General features: G+C 43.9%; 1 protein-coding gene across 2 annotated transcripts in view; it reads left to right on the forward strand.

Annotated features, from left to right (window-relative positions):
* The window catches only part of mdn1 (midasin AAA ATPase 1), a 55,217-nt gene that overhangs the window by 2,086 nt on the left and 26,991 nt on the right, over window positions 1-26,140 (forward strand). For both annotated transcript variants that reach the window (XM_016680962.1, XM_007570600.2), the window contains exons 4-48: window positions 808-915; window positions 1,108-1,303; window positions 1,382-1,591; window positions 1,815-1,946; window positions 2,050-2,153; window positions 2,477-2,591; window positions 2,735-2,904; window positions 5,349-5,430; window positions 5,581-5,676; window positions 5,849-5,961; window positions 6,326-6,480; window positions 6,560-6,620; window positions 7,454-7,665; window positions 7,743-7,846; window positions 7,920-8,064; window positions 8,638-8,734; window positions 9,924-10,037; window positions 10,166-10,313; window positions 10,409-10,516; window positions 11,064-11,215; window positions 12,625-12,803; window positions 13,811-14,019; window positions 14,619-14,765; window positions 14,843-14,984; window positions 15,056-15,190; window positions 15,447-15,585; window positions 15,697-15,829; window positions 16,240-16,370; window positions 16,667-16,805; window positions 17,305-17,419; window positions 17,534-17,809; window positions 17,874-18,071; window positions 19,053-19,261; window positions 19,324-19,446; window positions 19,686-19,883; window positions 20,230-20,337; window positions 20,982-21,170; window positions 21,302-21,391; window positions 21,485-21,748; window positions 21,823-22,087; window positions 22,172-22,331; window positions 22,654-22,770; window positions 22,838-23,046; window positions 23,118-23,266; window positions 24,727-24,926. In XM_016680962.1, the coding sequence (XP_016536448.1) occupies window positions 808-915; window positions 1,108-1,303; window positions 1,382-1,591; window positions 1,815-1,946; window positions 2,050-2,153; window positions 2,477-2,591; window positions 2,735-2,904; window positions 5,349-5,430; window positions 5,581-5,676; window positions 5,849-5,961; window positions 6,326-6,480; window positions 6,560-6,620; window positions 7,454-7,665; window positions 7,743-7,846; window positions 7,920-8,064; window positions 8,638-8,734; window positions 9,924-10,037; window positions 10,166-10,313; window positions 10,409-10,516; window positions 11,064-11,215; window positions 12,625-12,803; window positions 13,811-14,019; window positions 14,619-14,765; window positions 14,843-14,984; window positions 15,056-15,190; window positions 15,447-15,585; window positions 15,697-15,829; window positions 16,240-16,370; window positions 16,667-16,805; window positions 17,305-17,419; window positions 17,534-17,809; window positions 17,874-18,071; window positions 19,053-19,261; window positions 19,324-19,446; window positions 19,686-19,883; window positions 20,230-20,337; window positions 20,982-21,170; window positions 21,302-21,391; window positions 21,485-21,748; window positions 21,823-22,087; window positions 22,172-22,331; window positions 22,654-22,770; window positions 22,838-23,046; window positions 23,118-23,266; window positions 24,727-24,926 (6,846 nt within the window). The remainder of the gene's footprint in view (window positions 1-807; window positions 916-1,107; window positions 1,304-1,381; window positions 1,592-1,814; window positions 1,947-2,049; window positions 2,154-2,476; window positions 2,592-2,734; window positions 2,905-5,348; window positions 5,431-5,580; window positions 5,677-5,848; window positions 5,962-6,325; window positions 6,481-6,559; window positions 6,621-7,453; window positions 7,666-7,742; window positions 7,847-7,919; window positions 8,065-8,637; window positions 8,735-9,923; window positions 10,038-10,165; window positions 10,314-10,408; window positions 10,517-11,063; window positions 11,216-12,624; window positions 12,804-13,810; window positions 14,020-14,618; window positions 14,766-14,842; window positions 14,985-15,055; window positions 15,191-15,446; window positions 15,586-15,696; window positions 15,830-16,239; window positions 16,371-16,666; window positions 16,806-17,304; window positions 17,420-17,533; window positions 17,810-17,873; window positions 18,072-19,052; window positions 19,262-19,323; window positions 19,447-19,685; window positions 19,884-20,229; window positions 20,338-20,981; window positions 21,171-21,301; window positions 21,392-21,484; window positions 21,749-21,822; window positions 22,088-22,171; window positions 22,332-22,653; window positions 22,771-22,837; window positions 23,047-23,117; window positions 23,267-24,726; window positions 24,927-26,140) is intronic.

The following is a 26,140-nucleotide window of genomic DNA, read 5'->3' on the forward strand; positions in this document are numbered from 1 at the left end:
ATTTGTTTTTTGGGCAAACTGATTGCAGTTTTCTGGGCAATCACAATCTTTAAAAATCCTGGCCTGCCGATACTTTTTTTTCCCTGAAAATTCATTAAATATAGCAACAAATTTGCTAAGTTCACTTTGCTGTTGTAGCTTAGTAATAGTAATATTCACAAACTGTATTTAGAAAAGGACAATTTACATCAGTGTCACCGTTTGATGCGCTGTAACAGATCATAGCAAAAACTAATTTACATCTGCAGTCCCTTGACGTGTTACAAATATGGATGTACAAGACAATAATAAAATAAATCACAAGGTGTAACCTTACAAATTGCTTTCCTTTGGGCATGAGACTTCACCTGCCTTGCCAGCTGGTGGTCATTCTGTCAGTCTGCTCCAGGTTGGCGATGGCCACAGTGAAGGTCATTTACCAACACGAATCATTGTGTCATTGCTTTGTTTCTGCTAGAAAATTATCTGCAAGTAAACACACAACATTAGATCCATGTTGAGGGGCTAAAGGGCCACCATCATGCAGGTTTCATGATCTTCAGCAGAGCAGTGATTTGCAGAGTCAAACTGAGGATATGGTGATGATGGGCTGAGATGGATGATGGTGTAGCAGGAGTTTACCATATCACAGTTGTATCCATGGAAACCAGGTCAGGCTTTGTAACCCAAAGGCCCCAGAGACATCACATTAAACTTGTGAATTTGAAATGATCCTTCTTGTTTGATGCATTTAGTAGAAACTAAGCCTACACTAGTGCTGGTCCAGACTCTTCTCTTTTCTCTTATTAAACAGATTTTTCCCAACAGGTCCACGGCTCAGTGTTTAGCTCTTGTCTGCCACATGACTGATAATCAGAAAGCCATCTTCCTGAGGAAAGTGCTGTCGAGTGATGAAATTCTGCACATGAAAATGAAGTATGTATAGATATGTTTTCTGCTTTATTGCTGTCAGATGACTTTATCTGGCTCCTTGTTTCAGATAACAAGGTAACTGAGTCCTCAGTTACCATGAGGACTCAGTTACTCATGGTAACTGAGACCTGCTCAGTTACCATGGTGCAGGACTCCAAGGTAACTGATGCTTTCTATACTTTGCTGCGGGTTCAGAGCTCTGGAGGAGAGTCAGCAGGTGGAGGCGGAGAGAGCTCTGGTGTTAACTAATCAGAGGTCAGTAAAGTGGCATCAGGAGTTGGCCCAGAAGTTCACCAGAGGTCAGGTGGTATCAGAGGACCTGTGCCAGAACGTTGTAGCAGTCTGTGGAGTCATTCTGCCCAAGATGGTTCCACGGCAGCAGGCTGAGCAGGTGTGTGATCCCCACACAGAAACAACCATGCCCCTCCTTTCAGGGTCTGTTTTTATCCATGTTGGCCTCTTCTTTCAGGTGAAGCCGAACTGCCTGGTGCTGGTGGAGTCAACCTGCCAGAACCTGAGAAGGCTGGCTCTGGCCGTGGCATCCCAAAAGCCTGTGCTCCTGGAAGGTCCGATTGGCTGTGGGAAAACTGCTCTGGTGGAGCACATGGCAGCCGTCACCGGACATACCAGTGCTGCAGACATTCTCAAGGTCCAGCTTGGGGATCAAACTGACAGCAAGGTGGGAGACATGACACTCCATCTCAGCCATTTCTTGTCACCAGAGGGAGCAGGGTGTCTCATCACACTGTTCACTCTCATAACATGTTCACCCGTTCAGCTTTCTGCTGTTCTAGGCTCGTTTTCTTCAGCTTGTGTGTAGTCTTTTGTAAAAAGCGAAAAGCCACAGTAACAGCACAGCACCCTGGAATAAAAGGAGCAGCAATGGTTGTTTTGGTTTTCAGATGCTGCTGGGAATGTACCGATGCACTGATGTACCGGGGAAGTTTGTGTGGCAGCCAGGAACCCTAACCCAGGCCGTTTCTAAAGGCCTCTGGATCCTTCTGGAAGATATTGATCATGCACCTCTGGATGTGGTGAGTTCAAAGTATATTTTGGCTTTTGACGATTATTTATATTAAATTGGAATGATTTAAGTTAATTTTTGCTGCACAAAATGAAGCTAAATGTGTTTTTCAGATTTCTGTCCTCCTGCCTTTGATGGAGAATAAAAAGTTGATGATTCCAGGACGGGAGGATTGCATTGAGGTTGCTCCTGGATTCCAGTTCTTTGCAACCAGAAGGTAAAAATATAAATACAGCACTCCTTATAGCTTGGCTTAAAGTAGAATGCAAGACTTGTCTGGGAATCAAATAGTTTCTTCTTTTTACCTGTTTTTTAAAACTATTTTATAAAAACAGGTAACTTGGCTGACATTGCCTAACTCTCGTAGGCGATGTCAGCCAAACCATGTGGGAAATTCAGGTTACTGGCTGATGGTTCTGAACAAGTAACAGAAATAACCCCAACCTGTTTGAAACAGATAAAGTTCTAGTTGAAGATAGAAGTGCAAATTGTGTGAGTTGCTGTGCAGGAGTTCATGTGAGTCTTACTGTGGACATGCAGGATGTACTGCAGTGGTGGCAGCTGGTACAAGCCTCAGAACTCCCATGCGGCACTGCTGGACAAGTTCTGGACCAAGTTGCAGATGCGTAACATGTCCCACGCAGAACTCAAGAAGGTGAGGAGAGTTTCACTGTCTGCAGCAACAGTATACTGACACATATACTGACCCTGGTCATACAGCAGTGCTATAGATTACTACATAGTGATTCCAGAGGTGTTCGCTGTCTGTTCCCAGCTCAACCTGTCCCCTGTCTGCAGGTGCTCATCCACAGGTACCCCATGTTGGCAGTGGTGTCAGACCGTCTGCTGGACATCTACTGCCAGCTGACTGGTGAGAGACACTCTGAGGTGGACACCAGAACAGAGGGACAGCAGGACAAGCCTGAGGACAGAAGCACATCGCTGGAGGGGAGAGCTCTGTCAGTGAGGTGAGGGTCATTAAACCAGCAACCCCACCCCAACTTTTAAGTCTTGGTGCCTGTATGTGCCCTCCCTTTGCTTTGCCTTTTACATCCATTCGCCAAGCAGAGTTAAAAAGTCACTAAACTTACAAGCCCAGTTCTATTTTATGTGTCTGAAAAGTCTGAGGCTTTGTCTACATGCAACCAGGTTTTTACATATCTCTGCCTCATTGTTTTAAAAACACTCTGCACCAATCTGATTGGCTCCTCAGTCAGTCAGATTGGTGTCAGGAGGTTAATTTGTATAGACATATATGTCATTTGAAAGTAGTTCAACCTATAGGTTGAACTACTTTCAAATGACATATTAGAATATAAAGTTAATAAACGATGACAAGAGATTGGTGATTGGGAATTGTGTCAAAACAAGTATGTGGATATATTGCTTTTTTATTTGTCGCAGACTGTATAATTCATGGGACCCAAAGTCTCATATTCAGTTTTCTAAAATCTCCAGTTTCGTTGAAAGTTTTTATAAATAATAATAATTTCAAGTGATATTAAACTGAGTTTTTGTGTGGACGAAAGACCAAGACACAGAAAAATATATTGCTTTCCCAGATATGTGTCTGTGCATAGATGAGGCCTCAATATAGCAACAAAGTTGCTAAGTTCACAGCAGTGGGTGACTCTTGTTAACCTCACACATTTATGTGTGACCTGGTGCTAACAGTCAGCCCTCTCTCATTTCAGAGCAATAGAGGACAGTGTCTGATGCTCAGATCTTTACAGAGTTAGATAAAGTCAGTGGATAAGATCCGCTTCACATCTAAGTATCAACCGATGACAATCTCCCCAAATAAAGGAAATCTAACCAATTCATTGGCCAGTCGATTTATAGGTGCTCCCTTAGAAGTATATACACTTAAAGTACTGACATCCTGTCTTAGTCATAATGTTACAAAATCACCATGATGTCCCCCCAGGCACATCAACCAGACAAACTGAAGCTCAGCTTCTCCGGCTGTAATTAGCTTTCTGCTGCTGCAGAGTTCAATACCTTATTGATTGAACCGCTCTGTGGATGATGGGATGGAGTCACCCTTTCTCTGGGTCCCTGGTGCACTCACTCACTTCCCATCAGCTCATCATTTCAGTTTTTAGATGCATGTGATCGTTATGCATAGCGTTTCAGGTCATTTAAAGTTCATGCTGCTGAACATGACACATTTACGCAGCTCCTTACTGAAGTCAGATCCAGATGTGACCAGCAGATCCAGGTCACATCTGGATCTGCTGGTCATAAGGACAGCTTTCTCTTCCAGAACAACAACTTTTCAATCAATCAATCAAGTTTATTTGTAAAGCACATTTCAGCAACAACACAGTTCAAAGTTCCGTACGTCATAAAAACACAAAAAGTCATGAAACACATACTCAACAACTGAAGCATTACATTTTGTCTTGTGCCGTCGTTGCACATCAAAATGTTTATTAATGTGTCATTTATTATGTTTCAAAAGCAACTCTAAACAGATGGGTTTTTACTCTAGATTTAAAGGAACTCGGCGTTTCTGCTGTTTTGCAGTTTTGCAGCTTTCTGGAAGTTTGTTCCAGATTTGTGATGCATAGAAGCTGAAGGCTGCTTCTCTATGTTCGGTTCTGGTTCTGGGGATGCAGAGCAGAACCAGAACCAGAAGACCTGAGAGGTCTGGAAGGTTGATACAACAACAACAACAGATCTTTAATGTATTGTGGTGCTAAACCGTTCAGTAAACTAACAACAGTATCTTAAAGTCTATTCTCTCAGTGTAAGTACTCTAGCCTAGGTGATGTGCTCTATCAGAACACCAGCAGCAGCGTTCTGGATCAGCTGCAGCTAGAAGATGTTGTTACAGTAATCAATGTGACTAAAGATAAACTCATGGATGAGTTTCTCTAGATCTTGCTGAGACATTAGTCTTCTATTCCTGGAAATGTTCTTCAGGAATGAAGAACCAGAAGAACATTTCCAGTTATGTATGAACAGCTTGTTTCTGTTTTCGATTACATTTTTTTGTACATGTTATTGATAGAGTGTTTGTGTAAATGAGCGATTGTGTTTGTCCTTTGATAGACCTCAGATAGACATCAAATACAGCGAATACAGTTGAGGCAACAATTATTGATCCCTCTGGCAGATTTAGATTTTTCAGTGACTTCTTTCAACTAAGATATTTGTTCTTTAATAGGAAATGAGGCAAAAGCTAAAATTATGTAAAAGAAGTTTGAAATTGAGGGGGGAAAACTTTTTATTTACTTTTTATTAATAATGGTCGTTCTATCCATCCAAATAACTGCATGACAAAAGCCACTGTATTTATTCCAAACAAGTCAGAAAGAACTCATTGGTCAGTGCATCTCTAGACTGTCACCCAGCAGTTGGATGCTGAAGTTCATCTTTTCTGCTGATGTGTGTTCCTGCTGTCCAGGGACCTGCTGAAATGGTGCGAGCGGATCAGTGTGAACTTTGACAGCGCCTCCCCTGCCACAGCACAGCGAGTCTTCTTAGAGGTCAGTATGCTTTGACTTATTTTTATTCTTTTGTTCAACACGTCACCTTGAAAAAGCTGTTACCTCCACAATTTCTCCAAATAAAATAAAAAAGTAGGTCTGCAAGTATTGTTCCCAAAATCAAACATTCTGTTTCTGTCTATCTGTCAGGCTCTTGACTGCTTCACAGCCATGCTGTCCTGCCCTGCCAGCAGACTGCGCATGGCTGAGATCATTGGAAGCAAGCTGAACATCTCCAATGAGAAGGTCTTTGTTTTGGAAGGATGTTTTGGTTTGGAGAAAAGCATCACCCTTAGAAAGACAAGTGAAGATGAGGAGTCGATTGAGTCAGAATGACCTCTGTCCTGTGTGTGTGCGTGTGTGTGTGTGTGTGTGTGTGTGTGTGTGTGTGTGTGTGTGTGTGCGCGCGCGTGTGTAGGCTCAGTACTTCTGCCAGCTGTATCAGCCCAGCGTGTCGCTGACGGAGCTGCAGGCCGCAGTGGGCAGAGCCACTCTGCCTCGGCAACAGGCCGACACCGTGCAGCTGGCCATGTAAGTGGGACGTCCCCACCACTCACCTCATGTCCACTATGCAGCCAGCTGGTTGCTGGTTCAGCGTTCAGCCGCAGATAAAACAGGGCAGACCCCTGCTGGGACACTGAATAAACATCAGATTGATTTTAAACTATTCTGTTGTAAACACAGTCATCTAATGATTCAACCCAAATATCCCCATTGATCCTTCCCCAAAGCTAAAGTGAATGGGTGATAACCTTTGGCCTAGATACAGAGTAAATATTTTCCAATGGCACACTCCTATCAGTCAAAACATTATGATTACCCATCCTGTATTGAATAGCTTCTCCTAATGTAGCTCTAATCACAAACATCATGTGTGTATGTGTGTGTTATCCAGTGTAAGCAGTAGTAAGACATTTGCTGCAACCCGACCCTCGGCTGTTCTGCTGGAACAGCTGGCTGTTTGTGTGGCCAAGGGGGAGCCAGTCCTCCTGGTGGGAGAGACAGGAACAGGGAAGACCTCCACGGTGCAGCACCTGGCCTCAGTCACCGGTGGGTCCACACTGCCTCAGCTTCGCTTCCCAATGACTTGTCAAAGCTGCTCACTGATACTCCTTGTCTGGAATCCCAGGGCACAAGCTGAGTGTGGTGAATATGAACCAGCAAAGTGATACAGCCGATCTTCTTGGAGGGTGAGTGACATATCAGAGATGATTAAACACGATTACTTCAGTTAGAGAGCAGGGTGCTGCCATAGAAACTATCAGAACATGATGTGAAATAATTTCAGCACACCAGTCTCTTGGTTCTTATGTAACAGAAGAGTTTAGTTATCTTGATGAGGGAAAGATAACTTAGTTATCTTGATGAGGGAAACACTGGAAACTTAGTGCTTTACACCAAGTTGCACCAACACGACTTCAGTCACTGGACACACTGTCATATTGATTAGGTCACGGGTCAGACATGGAGATTATAAAGTAAAACATTACACTTCCTGTTCTCGGGGGGCGTAGCTAAAGTGATGTCACATTTTCTATTTTTATCATTTACTGCATCTACCCGTGATTGTAGTGAAGCACTATGGTCAGCTGAGGTTGTTGTAAATGTGCTAGAGAAATAAACTTTGATTTGACTTGACGCCCCTTTAGCATGCATAAAAACTCACCATTTTGATAACTTTCGATTCTCCATTCCTTATGAACAAATTGACCAAATGTGAACTTGATCAATCAAAATCTCTAGGGGGAGTTTGATCAAATTTTGGAGGCTGTAAACAGGCCAAATGGGTCAAAATTTGGGCTGTTTCAACTTGGCAGGTCTGAATGTTTCCCACATTATGTTTATAAAGATATCCTTTAAGATATTTTAAGAATATCTTTAAGATTTATCTTTAAGGAAAATGAAAAGAATGGAGGAGGTGCAGATTTTGAAGCTCCAGTTAGAAATATTAAAGAATACAGACGAATAATGCAGAATGCGTTTTTTTTTTTCTTTCATGTAATTGTGCAACCACCGTATTTAGATACAAGCCGGTAGACCACAGGCAGATCCTGCTGCCCCTGCGGGAGGCTTTTGAGGACCTGTTCTCCCAGACGTACTCCAGGAAACAGAACTTGACCTTCCTGGGCCATGTACAGACCTGCTTTCGGGAAAAGCGCTGGTACGATCTGCTTCGACTCATGGACCATGTTTGCAAGTCTGCTCTGGCTAAGGAGCTGCAAGAAAAGCCAGAAGGTAGGGTACCAGAACAAGTAGCAAGTGAGAAGACCTGTGTTGATCATTGACATGCTGATATTTTCTTGCCTGTGCAGATTCCTCTCTGCTGCAGCAGTGGGAGGCTCTGGCATCCAAGCTGAGCCAGACCCAGCAGCAGATCCGAGCCTGTGATACAGCCATGGTGTTTGCTTTTGTGGAGGTAATACCTCTCGTAGCACATACACATTCCTGCTCTTACCACTACAGCAGCTCTTACCATGTGTGTCCTGTAGGGGACATTGGCTAAGGCGGTGAAGAAGGGCCACTGGATTCTGCTAGATGAGATCAACCTGGCAGCAGCAGAAACGCTGGAGTGTCTGAGTGGGCTGCTGGAGGGCAGTACTGGCTCTCTGGTCTTACTGGATCGTGGAGACACTGGTGAGGCCAGTTGTCATGTTACTCCTTTGTTTTGTTTATATTACATGCCAATCCACTAGGGGGCACTGTCATATCACCAGTGCATATGCACTGGCATTTATGAGAGTATGATGTTATGGGGTTTATACTCTTCTTTATGTTATGTGTGTTTCTGTGATGAACATGGTGGAATAAAGTCCACCAGATCCAAAACAGAAGTTATCTTTACTGACTAACAGTCAGGACTAGCTTCCAGCAACGTTTGTTGGGATCACTTTCTAACACTGGAGAGTTTTGGCTTGAAAACATTCCTCTTTACCATAAAGAAGAAAATGCAGCACATCTACAACTGTTTCCATCTCCTGGTAGAGGAAAGAGTATGCTGCGTCTGGTTGTGGTTTCTTATATCTGACGTTTCTCCATGACACATTTTATGAATGAGCTGATTAAACTGGATACAGTAAGTTCAGCTGTTACCAGAACAACAAATAGATCAACCTATTAATATGCTACAGTCTATACTTGGTCTCCTATATTTGTGCTGCTGTTCAGGATGATCAGAAATGTCACTAATGTCACATGTATGTATTCCAGAGCACCTGGTTCGCCACCCAGACTTCCGCCTCTTTGCATGCATGAACCCAGCTACTGATGTGGGGAAAAGGAACCTTCCTCTGGGTCTTAGAAACAGGTAAGCTTTCACTATGACCACTGACTCTAGATCAGTTAAGCCTGGAGGCTGAAGCTAACAACTTCCAAGATGGGCCAAGACCAGAGTGAATGTTTACCATCCTAAAACAACTCCAATCCCAATAATATCATAACGGTTAACATGATTGATGTTTTATGACCTTTCAAAGTTTCATTATGCAGTTGATGAATATCCATGCAGTTTATCCATCCATCAACTGCATGAGCAAATGCATTTACCCATCCCAGGAGCCTCCTACTCCCAGGAGAAGGAGGCCATGTTCAATACTTGAGCTTCCTGTGTGAAACATTTACTCAGAACAATTGTTTCCTATGTTTGATTTGCAACTCTTCTAACTTCTGGCAGCAGCAGGCTGTGCTCCAGTTCTGATACTGACATGAGTGTTTTTCTTTCAAATCTGGCATTTTTATTTCTGTCTGCCTGCATAGTAGTGTTACAACTGAAGTATTGTTAGCATCTTTGCTGCTGAATAAAGAGTACGTTCATGTGTAAAGTTACTGTTGAGTTCAGAGTGGAGCAAAATTGTTGACTCAGAAGTACTTGAGGGCCACACAATAAAAAAATGACAAGAAATTTTGGTATGAATTTCTTTTTCTACCAGCTTAGAAATATGAGTCAGATTTGTTTGTATGGAAGGCGTGTGTAAACACAGAGGGTTTTACTGTCTTTGAAGCAAGGTAAACAGTTTGCAAATTACTTTGGGCTCATGAAAAAAATAGAACCAAATGTAATTTATTCTCGTTAGTAAGAGGAAGATTTGTGTCTGTATTTCTTTAAAAGGGCATGCTGTGCTTAGCCAAGTTGAATTCATTGATTAAAAGCAGATTTGGTGCACCAAAGTCTGAATTTGAGGAAAAGTTTCTAGTTAGATGTGGTCCTAGTCCCTGTGAAACCAAGGAGAAAACAAAAAGCTTGTTTATCAGAAAACAAATGCTTTGTTTTACCTAAAATGTCTTATTCTAAGGAGATTTTTAAAATTAAAAATAATAGTCAAAAAGGGAACCAAATGTGTAAATTGCACACTATGGCCACCCCTGAGTCAAACCAGTTTATAAGATTATCATTTTAAGCTGTTCTAACTTTCAATGCATGGAGGGGGAACATAGAAGCTGTGGTAGGAAGGTGAAGATGTTTCTTTTTTGTAAGTTTGTTTTTTGGACTTGTCCAGATTTACTGAGCTGTATGTGCATGAGCTGGAGAACGAGGGAGACCTGAGGATCCTCGTGTCAGACTACCTCAAGTGCTTGAATCCCCCCAAGAGTGTCATCAGTGGTATCATAAGGTCAGCCTTAACATGTTATCACAGTGCTTGTCTGTCAGTCTGACAATGAACCACTTCAGTCTGCTTTGTTCATTGCAGGACAATCTGCTTTGACTAGATCTCACTGAATTATTGTGGTTGTGCCTCAGTTTCTATCTGGAAGCTCGGAGGGAGGCCTCTTCCCGCCTGATGGATGGGACCGGTCACAGACCTCACTACAGCCTGCGCACGCTGTGTCGGGCTCTGAGCTACGCAGCAGCTAACCCCTGCCTCAGTGTTCAGCGCTCTCTGTACGAGGTGAGGCCAGGCGGCGTGCAGGGCTGCTCCTTCTTACAGTGGGATAGCAGACGTTTGAAAATCTGTTGTGACATTCCATCCACAAATCTCTTCAGGGCTTCTGTTTGAGCTTCCTCACCCAGCTGGACAGGAGCTCCCATCCTCTGGTCCAGAAGCTGGTGTGTCAACACATCCTAGCAGGGAATACCAAATGTCTGAAACAGGCAAGTCTCAAATTGTTCTGCTTTTATTGATCATATCCAGGACCTGCTCAATGGCTCAATAAAGTAAAACAATTCCATATTTGTAGGAATGCACTGATGTGAAAAATTTGGGCTGATATTTTTATTAAATTTGGTGTTATGACCCATAACACACACAGAACATACATACATACATACATACATATATATATAATAACTAGACCACTCAACTGATATTACCTCTCTTAAATGCTATGCTGTATCACCATCTATGTCACATGACCAACCCTCTCCCTCTCCTGAAGTGTGGAGATAAGTACATGCTATCAGTATCGGCACATTTTTACTTATTGGACCGATACCGATGTTAATGCTGATATATCATATATCTCTCCATATTTGTGCACTGGTAAGACATATAGATTGTCAAATGAAAAAAAATATATTTTTTTCATGTTTATTTCTTGATAAATCTATTATGTGACTAAGTTATTGATATATCTCTGCTGAAGTAGAAATCATTAGAAAGTTTTCCTAATGACTGGTGTGTTTGGTATGTTTTCTCCAGCTGATCCCAGCTCCACCGGGCCGGACCTGTGTGCAGATAGAGGGCTACTGGGTTCCACAGGGAGAACTGGAGCCAACTCTGGATCCCAGCTACATCCTCACTGCTTCTGTAAAGCTCAACCTTCGGGATCTGTCCAGAGTGGTATCTGCAGGGTAGGGAGACTCTGACCCAGCCTGACTCTGTCCCTCATTTCCCTAATATTCAATAGCTTGGATCCCAAGGTCAGCTCAGATAATCTAGGCTCTTTGTAAAGGCTAAGTGTGTCATGTTAGATGTAGTGTTCTCCGTCTGCACTCTGTGTCACTGGGACAACCAGACTGGATGAGGCTGAGGGTCATCATGTTAATATGAGCAGTGATTGAGCTCCACATATTGATTAGGCAATAGGATAACATCTCACTCTGGTTGAACACTTAATGTGCTGATCTTTGTCATTTGTGGCAAAGATAAATAAATGGTCCAGTTTATAAATCTTAGCATTGAGTTATGCAGTCTGCTGAGAGGTTTACATGCACTCATCGTGGACGCGGATCTCAGGTTCCTGGACTGGCCTCATTAGTTTGAACTGCTCTATTGTGTGACAATATGGATTCTCTCTAATCCACACATGGTCAAAATAATGCATATCTGCTGAAATACACCCACTAACATCTGGATAAATAATCACACTTTTATTCAGACTAGTTTTTGAATGGGTTTAGAGTATAGTGAAGGTCAGGGTCATTCCAGGATGCCCAGTTCAGCAATGAAGCTCAGTTCATTTGTGGTAAAGTTCAATAATTTAGAGGTGAACATCATTTTTCCTTATTTCATCCAATTTATGCAATGCACCAGAAAGTGTCGGTAAAACAACCCCACAGCATGGTGGTTCCATCACCACAATGCTCTCTGGCATTGAGGTAGTTCTCTGGGTTGCTCCTGATTTCCATTCATCTTAAGGGGAAATCTGGGTCAGATACTTGGAACAATTAGATGTTCCAACAGGTACAAACACAAACACACATCCAGACTACAATGGATTAAACACACTTGAGTTTAATCTTCTGGATGGACCCCAACATCAAACCAGTTGAACATTTAAACAGATCTGGTCAGGAGCCCAGCCAGTTCAGATGAGCTCTATCAGTTCTGTCAAAAAGAATGTTCAAACATCCATCTGGGATTCAGTCAGGAGTGTGTCACTGGCTGTTTATTGTTGAAGTGCAACTTGCTAAGAGACATTTATTGAAAACATGAGTGTGTGTATGTACACATTCGAGCAAGTGTGAACATTAGAAAATTTGCAATCAATTCACTCAGGTCCAGTTGTGATGAATCCTTGTAGAGGTTTGTTCTACATACAGCTTAGCTCTTGATATCACAGACTGATTTGACTCCTGTGATTAAATGATTTGTGCAGCTCTGGTTATATAATCTGTCCATTGTGGATCAAGTGCATCATTAAATCCATGTTGAGTGGACATACTTATTAGCTTAGTTTCATCCTCTCTCATGACAACGAACCTCTGCACTCGGCTAATGACTAATCAATGCTGTGTCCTGCCATGTTTGGGCCCTACAGGACGCACCCAGTGCTGATCCAGGGGGAGACGTCTGTTGGGAAGACTAGCCTGATCCGGTGGATGGCCTTAGCCACTGGGAACCAGTGTGTGAGGATCAACAACCACGAGCACACCGACATCCAGGAGTACATCGGCTGCTACTCCTCAGACGACAGGGGCAAACTGGTGTTCAAAGAGGGTAAGAGTGGTGAAACATTGAACTGTCAGTATGTAAAGGCTTTTCTAGGCATCAGCACTGATTCTTCACTCTTTACATAATTATTCCAGATCAGTTCCATGTGACTGACTGGGACATTTTTATTACTGTGGCATACCTCAAAGTTTTGGGAACATTATTCAAGTTCACAGTCAGGCTGCACCGAGTTCAGTTCTACAGACGGTCACCGATCTCTACAAAGCCTGACCTGTGATTTTGATCAATACTGAAATTCTTCTCTGAAAAGTCAAAGTTGCTAAGTTGGCAATAGTGGAGTGACTGTTGACCACACTGTCCAGACATGACCTGGTGGGCTGAACTGTCAGTCAGTTCTCTCTCACAGTGATCAGCAGCTGATTTTCAGACCTTTGCAGAGATGGATCAGATCGGTTTTATCAGCTCATCGCTGATCTCCTGAAAGGAAATCTGGGCTGGTTTACCAGGTCATTCCTAATTTATTTGTGGTTCTGTGGTTCTGGTCTATTCCCCCTCATCATCCCAATCAGTTTTCAGTCTTGCTTTTAGTTTTATAATTTACTTAGTACTAAATAACCACAACTTATTGGACATGTGAAATTCTAAATGCATGAAAAGATATTTAATTTAATGTTTGAGCACTCTTCCTGAGTTTGGACTGCAGCTGGTTTCCTACTTGCTGATGTTCACTTATTCAATTCATTAGACCAGTTAAACCTGGCTGATGTTCTTTTTTTTGTCTGTAGTTTTTGTTAAGTAGAGCTTATTTTTGTTCTGTATCTGAGTTTATGTGAGCTGTAGACCCTGGTGAGAGCTACTTGATGTTTAGAACCAAACCTTTACAGTAGGAAGGTGCAAAGTTGCTTTATCTTGTCTTCAATTCTTCAACAAGAACAGAAAAAAAATTAAAATTATCCTTAACTGTTTGGAGAACTAAGGAATTCCCCAAGAGGTTCATTGTGGAAACCCTCAGATTTCCTGGATTGTATAATATATGTTGACTCTGTACTCAGGTGTCCTGCTTGATGCCATGAGGAAAGGCTACTGGGTGATCCTGGATGAGCTGAACCTGGCCCCCACCGACGTGCTGGAGGCTCTCAACAGGCTGCTGGATGACAACAGGGAACTATTTGTGGCTGAGACTCAGGAAATCATCAGGGCTCATCCCAGATTCATGCTGTTTGCAACACAGAACCCCCCAGGGCTCTACGGAGGCAGAAAGGTATGTTATCACATCAGGACAGCTGTTCTGATCTCTGTTCCAGCTGTTGTACTAAGAACCCCCCCACCCCCGGTTTTTTAACACCTTTCAGTTTTTGATGTGTTTTTAACCCAGACTTGCAGTTTGATGTTACTGTCATCGTTGTGTGTTTGAAACCTTCTAGAGGTCAAGTGGCAGTGGCACCTCATGCTGCACCTGATGAAATCCACTTTATAAATTCTGCCTTTGCATAATGAACTGATAAATATGTCAGATGAGACATTCAGTGTTTTCCTCCCTCCAGTTCCTCATCAGCTCAGTTCATTGTTTCCAGTTGACAACTTGTACAATCGAAGCTCTTTACAGGACGATCAGGTCAGACTCGCATAGAGAATCCAGTTAGCTCAACTTTAGATCATGTTCATCCAAATCCAGTCTGAGCTTCCAGTCCCATTCAGATCCCATTAGATCCAGTCCAGTTCAGCTGATTGCTAAATGCTCTTCTGTGTGAGGACTCAGTGGAATGCATGTGGTGACAGTGGAGAGGAATCCCAGCGTTTCAACAGGAAGACAAACTTTGTTCAGCTCAGGGGTTGTAATGGAGCTGGTTGTGTGTCCAGGTTCTGTCTCGGGCGTTCAGGAACCGCTTTGTGGAGCTGCACTTCGATGAGCTGCCCAGTGCAGAGCTGGAGACCATCCTGCACCAGAGGTGTAGCTTACCTCCATCCTACTGCACCAAGCTGGTCAAGGTCATGCTGGACCTTCAGGTAGTTTTACCTTACTGTGTATGTATACTGGCTGTGTTGATACCTACTGCAGCCTCATATCCCCCTGTACCTCCCAGTCACTGCGCAGAGGATCTTCTGTGTTTGCGGGGAAACATGGCTTCATCACTCTGAGAGACTTGTTCCGCTGGGCGGAGCGCTACCGGCTGGAGGAGCAGGCGGAGGCCTCTCAGGACTGGCTGCAGCATCTAGCAGATGACGGTGAGTCTCATCAGACATGAGGCCCCGCCTCCTGTAGAAGCTGGCTGACTGAGCAGAGTGTTTGGGTCCAGGCTACATGCTCCTGGCTGGACGGGTCAGGAAGCAGGAGGAGGAGGCCGTCATCCTGGAGATCCTGCAGAAGCACTTCAAACGGACGGTGAACCCCGACAGTCTTTTCTCCCAGAAACAGCTCATCAGTCAGTTCAGTGAGTAGCGGTCATTTCACTCGGCACGGGCAGGTCGTAAGCAAAGCCTTCTGTTAGTTCTGCACCTGCTTTGTAGGGAAAATTTCTTTGACGGGAAATATGGTCCATAGAATGGGTGAAAAGTTCTCTAATACAACTGTAAAACATTTTAGAGGCTTAAGTAAGTGATGAGTTGGGCCTGCTGTGACTGTGGTCATGGTTGGAGGTTTTGACAGAAGCACTGACCCCTCAGCATGACTCCTGCTGCCATCACCAGATCCTGCGGTGGGCAGCGTTGCAGCAGTACCAGAGGAGTTCCGTCATGTGGTGTGGACTCAGAGCCTGAGGAGGATGGCGGTGCTGTTGGGGCGAGCGCTGCGCTTCGGGGAGTCAGTTCTACTGGTGGGAGACACAGGGTGAGCTCCTTCCTGCTGCTGCTTGTGCCCGTCCTCTGTTTTTCCTTCCTGACTCTATGAAGGATTTAGATTTTTCCTTGTCAAGCCCTTTTAATCCTGTTTCCTCTCCAGATGTGGGAAAACCACCATCTGCCAGCTGTATGCAGCTCTGGCTGGACAGAAGTTCTTCTCTGTCAACTGTCACATGCACATGGAGACGTCAGACTTTCTGGGAGGCCTGCGGCCTGTTAGATACACCCAGCAGGTACTTATGAACACATGTTGGCTTTCTGGTAAGATCTTTTATTAATCCGTTGTGAACTGGAGCTATGTTAATAAACTGAGATGAATGAAATAGAGGCCAAACAAATCCTGCAGAAGCAGACCAGGTCTGACATGCTGTAACTTTGCCTCCTAAGCAAAGTCTTCTGTTATTTCTGCTTATGCTTCGTAGGAGAAATTTCTTTTCAATGGGAAATATCTGGTTCATAAAATGGATGAAAGGTTCTCTTAATACAAAACATTCACTGACAGGATGAGCAGGAGGCTAACACCTGAAGCTACTGATGAAGAAGCCAGGGAAAGAACAAACTAAAGAGTGTAATGGACTTCTAGTTGCAATAGATCTATTGTAGATCCATTTTGTAATGATCATTTGTGTGTGATCATTCCTAGACTGTTGGTGAGGATGTTAGGCTGTTTGAGTGGAACCATGGACCATTGGTGCTGGCCTTGAAGGAGGGCGGAGTCTTCCTCCTGGATGAGATCTCACTCGCAGACGATTCTGTGCTGGAAAGGCTCAACAGGTACAAGCAGAGAACCGGTCCTGGTTCCGATAGTCTCTCCACAAATAAATTTTCCTTCACTTTTCTCCTTTTGTTTGTTTTCCATCATGTATTTTTCTTTTTTCTTTCTTTGGGAAATGTTTAAATATTTCAAGGTGTTGCCTCATCAATCGATAATTTAACCTTTAACCTAATTTGGCCTTTCTGCTCTTTCTAAGTGCTGGCAACATCTATTCTGTCAGTTTAGAGTAACAATTTCCTACGAGTTGCTAAACAGTTGAGCAGAATTTGTCGTGATGCACTGTGTTTCCTGCCAGTGTCCTGGAGACTGAGAAGAGCCTGGTGCTGGCAGAGAAGGGCACCGGAGACGACGACGATGTGGAGCTTATCAGAGCGGCTGCAGGCTTCCATCTGGTGGCCACCATGAACCCTGGAGGAGACTTTGGCAAGAAAGAGGTACGGAGCTCTGTAGGGAGGAACATGACAGACATGGGAATTACCCCAGAGGTCAACTATAATCTGACCTACTGACTTATAGAATCCACCAATGGATACTTATTCACATTTTGTCACAATAGAGACACAAACTCAAATCAAACAAAATATTATACATAATTCCCCAAAAAGTTTTCAAAGTTTGTCTCAGTCTGCTCTAATATGTTGTCTCTGGGTTTGTCCTGTTTTTAGCTCTGAACAGAAGTCGAACACATGCACTACGTGTGTCTGGTTCATAATGTTGTATTTTGAACCTTAAATTTGAGCGTCTTTATTATTTGTTAATTGAGAACAAAGGGATAAACGGGGATTTATAAAAGGATTTTCTATTACTATTCAAAATTCTGCAGCTCAGAGTTAGGACTAAACGTGGCAAACTGTGGAAAGGTCCAAAGATTTGAAACGGGTTAGCAATATGCTATAAGTGGAGGTGAACTCTGACCTTTGTTTTGTTGGACAGCTGTCTCCTGCCCTGAGGAACCGCTTCACTGAGATATGGTGTCCTCAGAGCACCAGCCGCAGCGACCTGGTCCAGATTATCCAACACAACCTGCACTCTGGACTCTCATTAAATGGTAAACCAACGTCTGGGTTAGTTAAACTGGGCCTCCCTGGGATTATTATGTCCAGGGTTAGTGCTGCTGATGCCTTTACAGTGAACATGTTGCGTGCGTTTGAATGGAATTCAGGCGTGGACGTTGCAGAAGTGATGCTGGACTTCGTGGAGTGGCTGGGCCAGCAGGACTTTGGCCGGCGCTGTGTACTGAGTGTCAGAGACATCCTCTCCTGGGTGAACTTCATCAACGCTGTGTGTGAGAGGGATGAGGACAGCTGCATGGCCATGAGAGCAGCTGAGGAACGGGAAGAAGACGAGGAGGAGACGGCAGAGTGGGACCTCAGACTGGATGCTGTCACAGCTTGTGTCCATGCTGCCTGTTTGGTTTACATAGATGGCCTTGGCTCAGGTAAGCTGCAGCCCTGTCTCAGTGTTCCCCTGGGAGCTTCAGCTCATCCAGAGCTTCCTTGCAGGAACTACGTCGTCCTGTGCAGACGGTGCCCTGGCTGCACGCCAGATGTGTCTGGCTTTCCTGCAGCGGAGGCTGAATAGGACGACCCGGCTTGATGAGGAGATGCTGGAGGCCCTGAGGGTCTATGACCCCTGCCTGCCACGGGACCCTCAGTGGGGAGAGGACTTCTTTGGCATCAGCCCCTTCTACATCACCATAGGTACGGATGTTAATTATCTCTCTGTATCAGCACTCCGCAGTCAAAAAAGTCCAACTTTCTCAATGTCCCATCACTATGGAAACTCTCTGCTCTGAGGCACCTGAAGGTGCTCTTTTTGTGATTTTTGCACAGGTGAATGCTGTTTTGTTGTGAATGCTTATCTCAACTGCATTGCAGTTGCAGTTCCAACTGCCTCCTCCCCTCTTCTTTTAATGAAGAGGGGAGGGGGCTGTTGAACCTCAGGTATTTTGACAGGCTCTAGAGCTGCTTGTAAACTGGACCTCCATTGAATTGGATTGGATTGAAATTTGATTGGACTCTTTTTTTTTTCATTTCATGTCCTGAGAGGGCTCTTGTGTAAATAAACTGGATTAAATACAATTGGATGCAATCTGTCCGTTGTGAGGGAGGGAATATGTGGGAATATTTCCCTAGAACAAAGTGACTGCAATGAGTCTGCATTGTTGCACACATTTCTAAGTTTACAAAAGTGGAAGAAAAAGTTTCATTTCAGTGTAATGTCTCCATAGCTCTTATGCAGGCTGCATGTTAAACTGACTCATACGCTGGTGTGAAGCTGTGTTTAAAAATGCAAGGTTGACATGTAAAAGCCAAGTTTATTCTGTTCTTTTGCATTTTCAATATAATAACAGCTTATTATACTGGAGAGCTGCACCAATAGAATCATCCAGAGAGACAACTGGCTGGTTAAATCCTGACAAATCAAAGTTTCTTTTCTTCTATTCATTAAATGCATCAGAAATAAGAATTTTGATAATATTCTGTCCAAAAATGCAACTAGTACCATGTTTTTAGTTAAAGTTAATAAAAATCAGTTTGGGATATGCTCTGACACAAAAATTGGAGTAATTTTGTCTCTCGTTCATCTGATGTTGAAATTAAAACTACGACCACCAAAAGACAAAGGTGCAGAACGTTTTGCCCTAATCGTTTCCTATGAATGACCCTATGTTCCATCAGGATCTGAAGCCGAGAGCCGCAGCCTCTCTGACTACGCCCTCACAGCAGGTACTGCGGCCATGAACGCCCAGAGGCTTTTGCGTGCTCTGAAGCTGCAGAGGCCTGTGCTGCTGGAGGGCTCCCCCGGAGTGGGAAAGACGAGTCTGGTGGCGGCACTGGCCAAGGCCTCCGGGAACCAGCTGGTCAGAATCAACCTGTCTGAGCAAACGGTAAGGCTGTAATCCCCCTGCGCTCTGAGAGCGCAGCGAGTTCATGCTGTTCTCTCTGGCAGGACATCACCGACCTGTTCGGGACAGATCTTCCTGTGGAGGGAGGGAAGGGAGGAGAGTTTGCATGGCGAGACGGCCCCCTGCTGGCTGCTCTGAAGGCTGGCCACTGGGTTGTCCTGGATGAAGTAAGAACTACAAATCATGTAGTTTTAATTTCTACAGGAGTTTTATGTCTGGACTCTACTTTTATGTTTATTCTTGTGATTCAACTCAGGTAAGTTTGTCTCTTGCTGCTGCAGAAGAAGCTGAAAAGTTTAAATGTAGTAGATTATCCATTTCATCAAGTCCACGTGATTCCAGTTTAAACTCTTGTTGGATGCTGAATGAGATTCAGAGTGTTGACCTGCTGCTGTTCGTCCCTCAGCTGAACCTGGCCTCCCAGTCGGTGTTGGAGGGGCTCAATGCCTGCTTTGATCACAGGGCAGAGATCTACATTCCTGAGCTGGGCTTGAGCTTCCAGGTCCAGCAGGAGAAGACCAAGATCTTCGGCTGCCAGAACCCGTTCACACAGGGAGGCGGGCGCAAGGGACTGGCCAAATCCTTCCTCAACAGGTTCACTCAGGTGACAGTGACTTTAATAGTGTAGTCTCTTCAAAATGTTCAAAAGTGATAACAGGACTTTTAAATGAACAATGTTTATAAGCTATTAAGGATCCCAGTAGAGATGCACTCATTACAGTTTTGTGGCAGACTGGATGGCTGGAAATGATGATAATTTCCAGCTATCAGTCAGTTCCTCAGTGCGTCTCTAATGTCTTTCATTCTCATGCTGCATCTTTAGCTCTGGACAGTTTCTGAAGTTCTAATGCTGCTGATGACGTCATCCTTTCTGCTCATACTGAAACCCATTGATGTCAATATCACCACTGCTTACTGACTGCTTCTGTGTGTGTATACAATCTTTCTAGGTCTTTGTGGACCAGCTCACCTACAAAGACATGGAGTTCATTGGAAATTCTATTTTTCCTGCCATTGATAAAGAAATCATCACAAAAATGGTTGAGTTCAATAACAGGGTGAGTTTCTCTGAGAGAACAGAGCTCTGCCTGGTAGTCAAAGGTCAGGAAAACTTCAGATGAGAAAAAATAACAACTTTCTCTGCTGTGTTTTACTGAGTTCATATTCAAGCCAGTGATGGTGAGCTTCTGTGGTGCCAGATAAAACCTCATTCATCAGCCCTTAACACAGAGCTTAGATCACACTGTTCCTGTTTGTTGTTTCAACTCAAAGTGAACAGGTGCTTCATCATCCCTTATTTGGAGTCATCTGCATAAAAACTCTTTCCCAGAAGTCCACAGGGTTGGTTAAATACAAAGTTTGAGTTCATGTAGTTCTCTAAGTTGAGCTGCCAAATTGTGTTCCCAACCAGCCAGCCTTGTTCATCCTTAAGATTGTTTAGAAGTTGTCTGATGATCAAGCTGCATGGCCTGATGGCCAGTGACAGCTGCTTATGAATTAGTAGTTAATATCTGATCGCATCACTGCTGCAGAAAATGTTACTCGTTTTCAATAAATGAATGATTTTCTTAACCCCTTTAAATATAGTCAGTAGAAAAATCCAGAAACGCAGTCTATCTAGTGTTACAAATTCAGTTTCAGTCTTTTTTTCTTCCACTCATTCAGGCCGAGTAACGCCCATTTTGTTGCTGTTTTCCTCCAGCTTGTTCAGGAGGTCTGTGTGGAGAGGCTGTGGGGGCAGAAGGGAAGCCCCTGGGAGTTCAACCTGCGGGACGTATTCCGCTGGTGTCAGCTGATGCTTACTGACCAGTCGCCAGGATTTTTCAACCCAGGCCAGCATGTGGCCTTAGTGTATGCTGACAGAATGAGAACTGAGGCAGATAAGGCAAAGGTAAGCTCAACACCCACTGAACCTGTTGCTCAAAGATGTTGAACTTTCAACCTTTTTCAACAGTCTCCACTCTGAGGATGTGTGTGAGCCAGCAGCTGATGGATCAGTGTGTGTGCTGTGGTGTCCCTTAGGTCCTGCTGGTGTTCAGGGAGGTGTTTGGGGAGGACTATGAGCCCTACTGTGGCTCCAAACACTTCCACATCACTCCTCTCAGTGTTCAGGTTGGTCAGCGCTGTTGAACCTCGTCTTGCCATCTGTCTCGTTAACATGGCTGAAGTCTTCTTTGTGCCCTGCTTGCTTTGCTGCTGCTTTAGGTGGGCTTCTCTGTGTTGTGTCGCAGTGGGGGGGCCCCTGTGGCTCTGGACCCCCCACTGTCCATCACACACCAGTGCCTGAAGCCTTTAGAGTCTCTGATGAAGTGTGTGGATATGGGCTGGATGACCATAGTTGTTGGTCCCACAGCCAGTGGCAAGACCAGCCTGGTGAGACTGCTGGCCCTGCTGACTGGACACCGTCTGCGGGTGATGGCCATGAACAGCGCCATGGACACCACGGAGCTGCTGGGGGGATTCGAGCAGGTAGTGTTTCAGTCTGCGCTCTACTGCAGAACACCAGGGACCACTGTAAACTTTCCCTCTCGTCCTGTATGCAGGTGGACATCATGCGTCCATGGCAACAAGTACTGGAGACAGTCGACTACATGGTCGCCATGGTGATAAGGCGTGGACTGATGTCTCTCGACGATGGCACTCAGGACACAGAGTTTCTGCTGCAGACATGGGGTGTGTTCTGCCAGTGGTTGAAGGAGAACGGACTACAAAAACCAGGAGGAGCAGTGACCTGTGAGGCGCTCAACAAGATGGAGGTCATCATCCTCCTGCTGCAGAAACTCAACACCAAGCTCAAAGTGTTCACCGGTAATTTATAGTGCATCATATGCAGGATGCTGTTTCCATGGTTTCAGTGGCGACGTGCCCTAATGTAGCAGGCTTTGCCTTCAGACATGTCCAAGCTGCAGATGGACTTCACTCTGCTGAAGGAGCGTCTGGCCCAGCTGGAGGACGGCTGGACCAACGGCGGCTTTGAGTGGCTGGACGGGATGCTGGTCCAGGCCCTGCAGGCCGGAGACTGGCTGCTCATGGACAATGTCAACTTCTGCAGGTACCAACTTCTGCATCATCTCTCTAATTCCCCAAATAGTTTTTGATCATTAATGACAGAAAAAAAACAATAAACTCCCAAACAGAGAAAATCTGATGATTTTTTTTTTTTAAATGTGGCAGCCACATTTTCTTTGTACCCGAGTTGGTCAGACACTCATAGAAAATGTCTCTTGCAGTGAGCAACACTGACCAGCAGATTAGTTTGGGATGGGTCAGGGTTCTGGTGGAAGATCAGACTTTAGTTTAGTCTCTGATGGGTGATGGCCAATCAGTTTTCGGGTAGTTTGGAGCCAACCACTCATTATATGTTTCTTACTCAGTGCTTCTGTCCTGGATCGCCTCAATGCTCTTCTGGAGCCCAACGGGTCCCTCACCATCAATGAGCGGGGTGTAATCGATGGGAAGACCCCCAGGATCACCCCCCACCCCAACTTCAGGTGAGTACTGGCGGGTATTTCAAGGTTTGGATGGTTCTGTTCAGCTGATGTGTTCCTGGCTGTGCAGGCTGTTCCTCACCATGGACCCAGTCCATGGGGAGCTCTCCAGAGCCATGAGAAACAGAGGGGTGGAAGTCTACATCCCAGGGGAACGTGAGGGGATGTGCTGGGACACTTTGGACCTAAAGACCCTGCTCCACTCTGCCGGTGTGACAGGGAACTGTGTGTGTGACTTACTCATTCAAATCCATCAGGACATCAGAAGTGCCATCTGGGGTAAGCCTTGTGAAATCTGCTGCACTTCCACTAGTGGAGCCAGAGTTTTCAGACACTTCTCTGCCTCTCAGACTCCTCGGCCTCTTCAGTGGCGGCCCTTCTCCACGCTGCCTCTCTGCTGTCCTGCCAGCTGCAGCGAGGTGCAGACCTTCGCAGCGCCCTGCAGCACGCCTGTACTGAGGTCTACGCCTTCTGTCAGCGCTCTGCTGCCAACCAGAAGGTATGTTATCGCTGCCTTATGGCATTCAGGTCACACCCTTACAGTATCGACACACCGTAGTGGAGGAAATTTCACAGTGTTATGTAGGCGAAAAGGTCTCAATGAGCAACACATCATGCCCCATTGTAGGGACATTTAATACGAAGGATTTGAAGTGGTCCAGGAAAAATGGGTTACTCATGGTTAGGCCTTCTTGTGTGGCTAAATAAAAATACTAATAATGGTTTCATGCATAAATTGTCTTTTGTATTTACTCAGCTTAAAATGTGTTACATCTGAAACATTTAAAGTAGACATATCATGTTTTTAAGTTCTTCCTTTCACATGTAAATTATACACTTAATGGTCTGCATAAAGTAGAACTGCAATGCTTTGGTCTGACCTCCTGCTTATTGTAGCTCCACAAACCGCTGGCATACCTACTGTTAGAGCAACTCTTGTTAGAGCAATGAAATGTTTTAGAGCAATTTGCTTTAGAGCAACTCGTTTCACTGTGTTTTTTTAAATGTGAATGAGACATTTCATGCCCCACCCTATTCAGATATTTTTGTAGTTTGATAGCAGCGATAGTTATTTATCTACAGAGAAGTTTTTATTCAGAAGTTTATTAAAGATACCAACAACAGTGGACTAGTCCATCAAGCCTTAGATATTGGAGTCAGACTCTGACCCAGAGCAGGAGAATGACGAGTCTGCAGAACCACACATTCAAATGAATTCATCATAATGGTGGTATTACTGTATTTACACCTTCACCATCTTTACCAGGCATCTAAAAATTGGCACATAGCACTAGCAGAAGCAGAAGGCTACATCATCAACTCATTATCAACACTACATTCATGTCTAAAATAAGCTTTGCAGTCATTTTAGCATCATTAGCAGCTTGGCGCTTTACTGAGTACCTTGTTTTAGTAGACAAAGTATAACACCCCTCTCCATACTGGCAGAGTTCTGTAAGTTCTCCAAAAACAGACTTACGCACTGATGTAGGAACATTCCCGAGAAAAATTAAGTTTAGCCAGACACTTCAATAGGCTCTGATGTTGGGGATGATGTGCGTTAATACACGCTAGAACCAAACATTTTGACTTGTCTATACTTCCAATTTCAGCATAACTGAACTTGGACTACAAAATTGGAAAAAAAAAAATGGTGGACTCACAAAACTGATTAGCCAGAAGTAAAAACCTTGTTTTAAATTAACATTTTTGGCACTCCTAAATACTCAAAGTACACAAAAAATTAGGACTAAAAAAGGTGGATTTTACTTTTTTTGAAACAAAAAAGCGAAAACATAAAGTATGTGTTAGGAAGCAAACATTGTTACAGTACTGAATGTTTCAGGTCAAGATAGGAGCAACATGTTAACAAAATGATGTTTTTTATTTCTTGATGACAAAGAAAGGGGTGGGGTTGGAGTTCAAAGAGGAAATAAATACATTTGTTTTTTCTTTCAGCAAGCCCAGCAGGTGATTGAGCAGCACCTGGTTGTCATGGATACGGATGCCTGGGGGGACGGGCTGTTGTGTGCCGGGGTGTGGCCGGACAGCTTCCCCTCAGCTCTTCTCTCTACTGAAGATTCCTGCTTCTCCTCAGTCCTCAGAGATGGGCAGGTCCTCCTGTTCTGCCTCAACTCCCTCAGCCTGCAGGGGAAACGGTAATGTTCTAGACAATGAAGAAAAATCTTGCTCATCTTTTTAGGTTTATATGGTTTTTACCAACAGAGACCTGTTGATACAGGAGACACTTGATGCTTTTGAACAGGAGAAACAGCACTTTTGTCATTTCATAAGCTTAACGTGAATTTTTTTACTTTAAAAAACAGACAATAAGATTTGTAAATCAGGAAAACTTTAATTCTTTAAATAATCTATAGCCAACCAAACACAACCAGTATATACGGTACATATCTTATATATCGTATATAATGTACCAACAGCAGCTAAAACACACGTCTGCTCCATGGTGGGACATTAATGTTGTGTAGTAATTTTGGACTACAGTATTACTCCCTATAGTGTCATTTTATCCTCATCATGATATGTAGCATGATACATAGAGTATCATGCTACATATAGCATGTAGCATGATACATAGAGTATCATGCTACTCTACGTGTCCCACTACAGAGCAGTTTGAGGTGAAAGGTCACATTATGGTCAGAGCTTTTGTGACTGAGAAAACAAATATTGACAGATCCGTAAAGCTGATTTCCAGCTGCTGGCACTAATAAAGTGAAGGGTTACCTTGAGATGCCATGAGACCTAAATTCTGAACATCTTGGCATGGAGTGCGTCCCAGTCTTCCATGTCTGGCATATAACCATTCAGTTTAGCTTTTAAATTGGTTATATTGATCCTGTGTCCAGACAGAGGGATAATCAGTAGGCCAAGCATCATGACCTGTTTGTCCTGCAGCTTCCACTTCCTCTTCCTAACATGGCGCCTCCTCACCCTGACTCTCATAATGACAGTAGGAACCACAGAGCTCTGTTAGGTTAAAAGCTCATCTTCTGAAGTTGGGATATTTTTCCTCCAACAGGTTCCAGAAGAATCACCTCAAACCAGATGTTGAACTAGAATTTATTTCAATGTCATTTGTGAATGTTAGAGCCTCATTTTAAACAGTGGAGCTATAAAGATTGAAAAAAGTTATCATTTTGGAGAAAATCTCATCGACATCAATATTTCCACTAAATAAGAGGCAAAAAAAAATTGTTTGATAAAGGAAAAACCTTTCAGACTTTTTTTTTTTACTTTTAGACAATTAATTTAATTTCACATATCGCAGTGGAAGTCATATGTTTGTTAAATACTTAATGAAACATATTTACCGTGTTTGATGTTTGTTGTAAATGACATATACTCATAA

Source organism: Poecilia formosa, unplaced genomic scaffold (assembly GCF_000485575.1).
Source record: "Poecilia formosa unplaced genomic scaffold, Poecilia_formosa-5.1.2 Scaffold264, whole genome shotgun sequence".
Lineage (NCBI taxonomy): Eukaryota > Metazoa > Chordata > Actinopteri > Cyprinodontiformes > Poeciliidae > Poecilia > Poecilia formosa.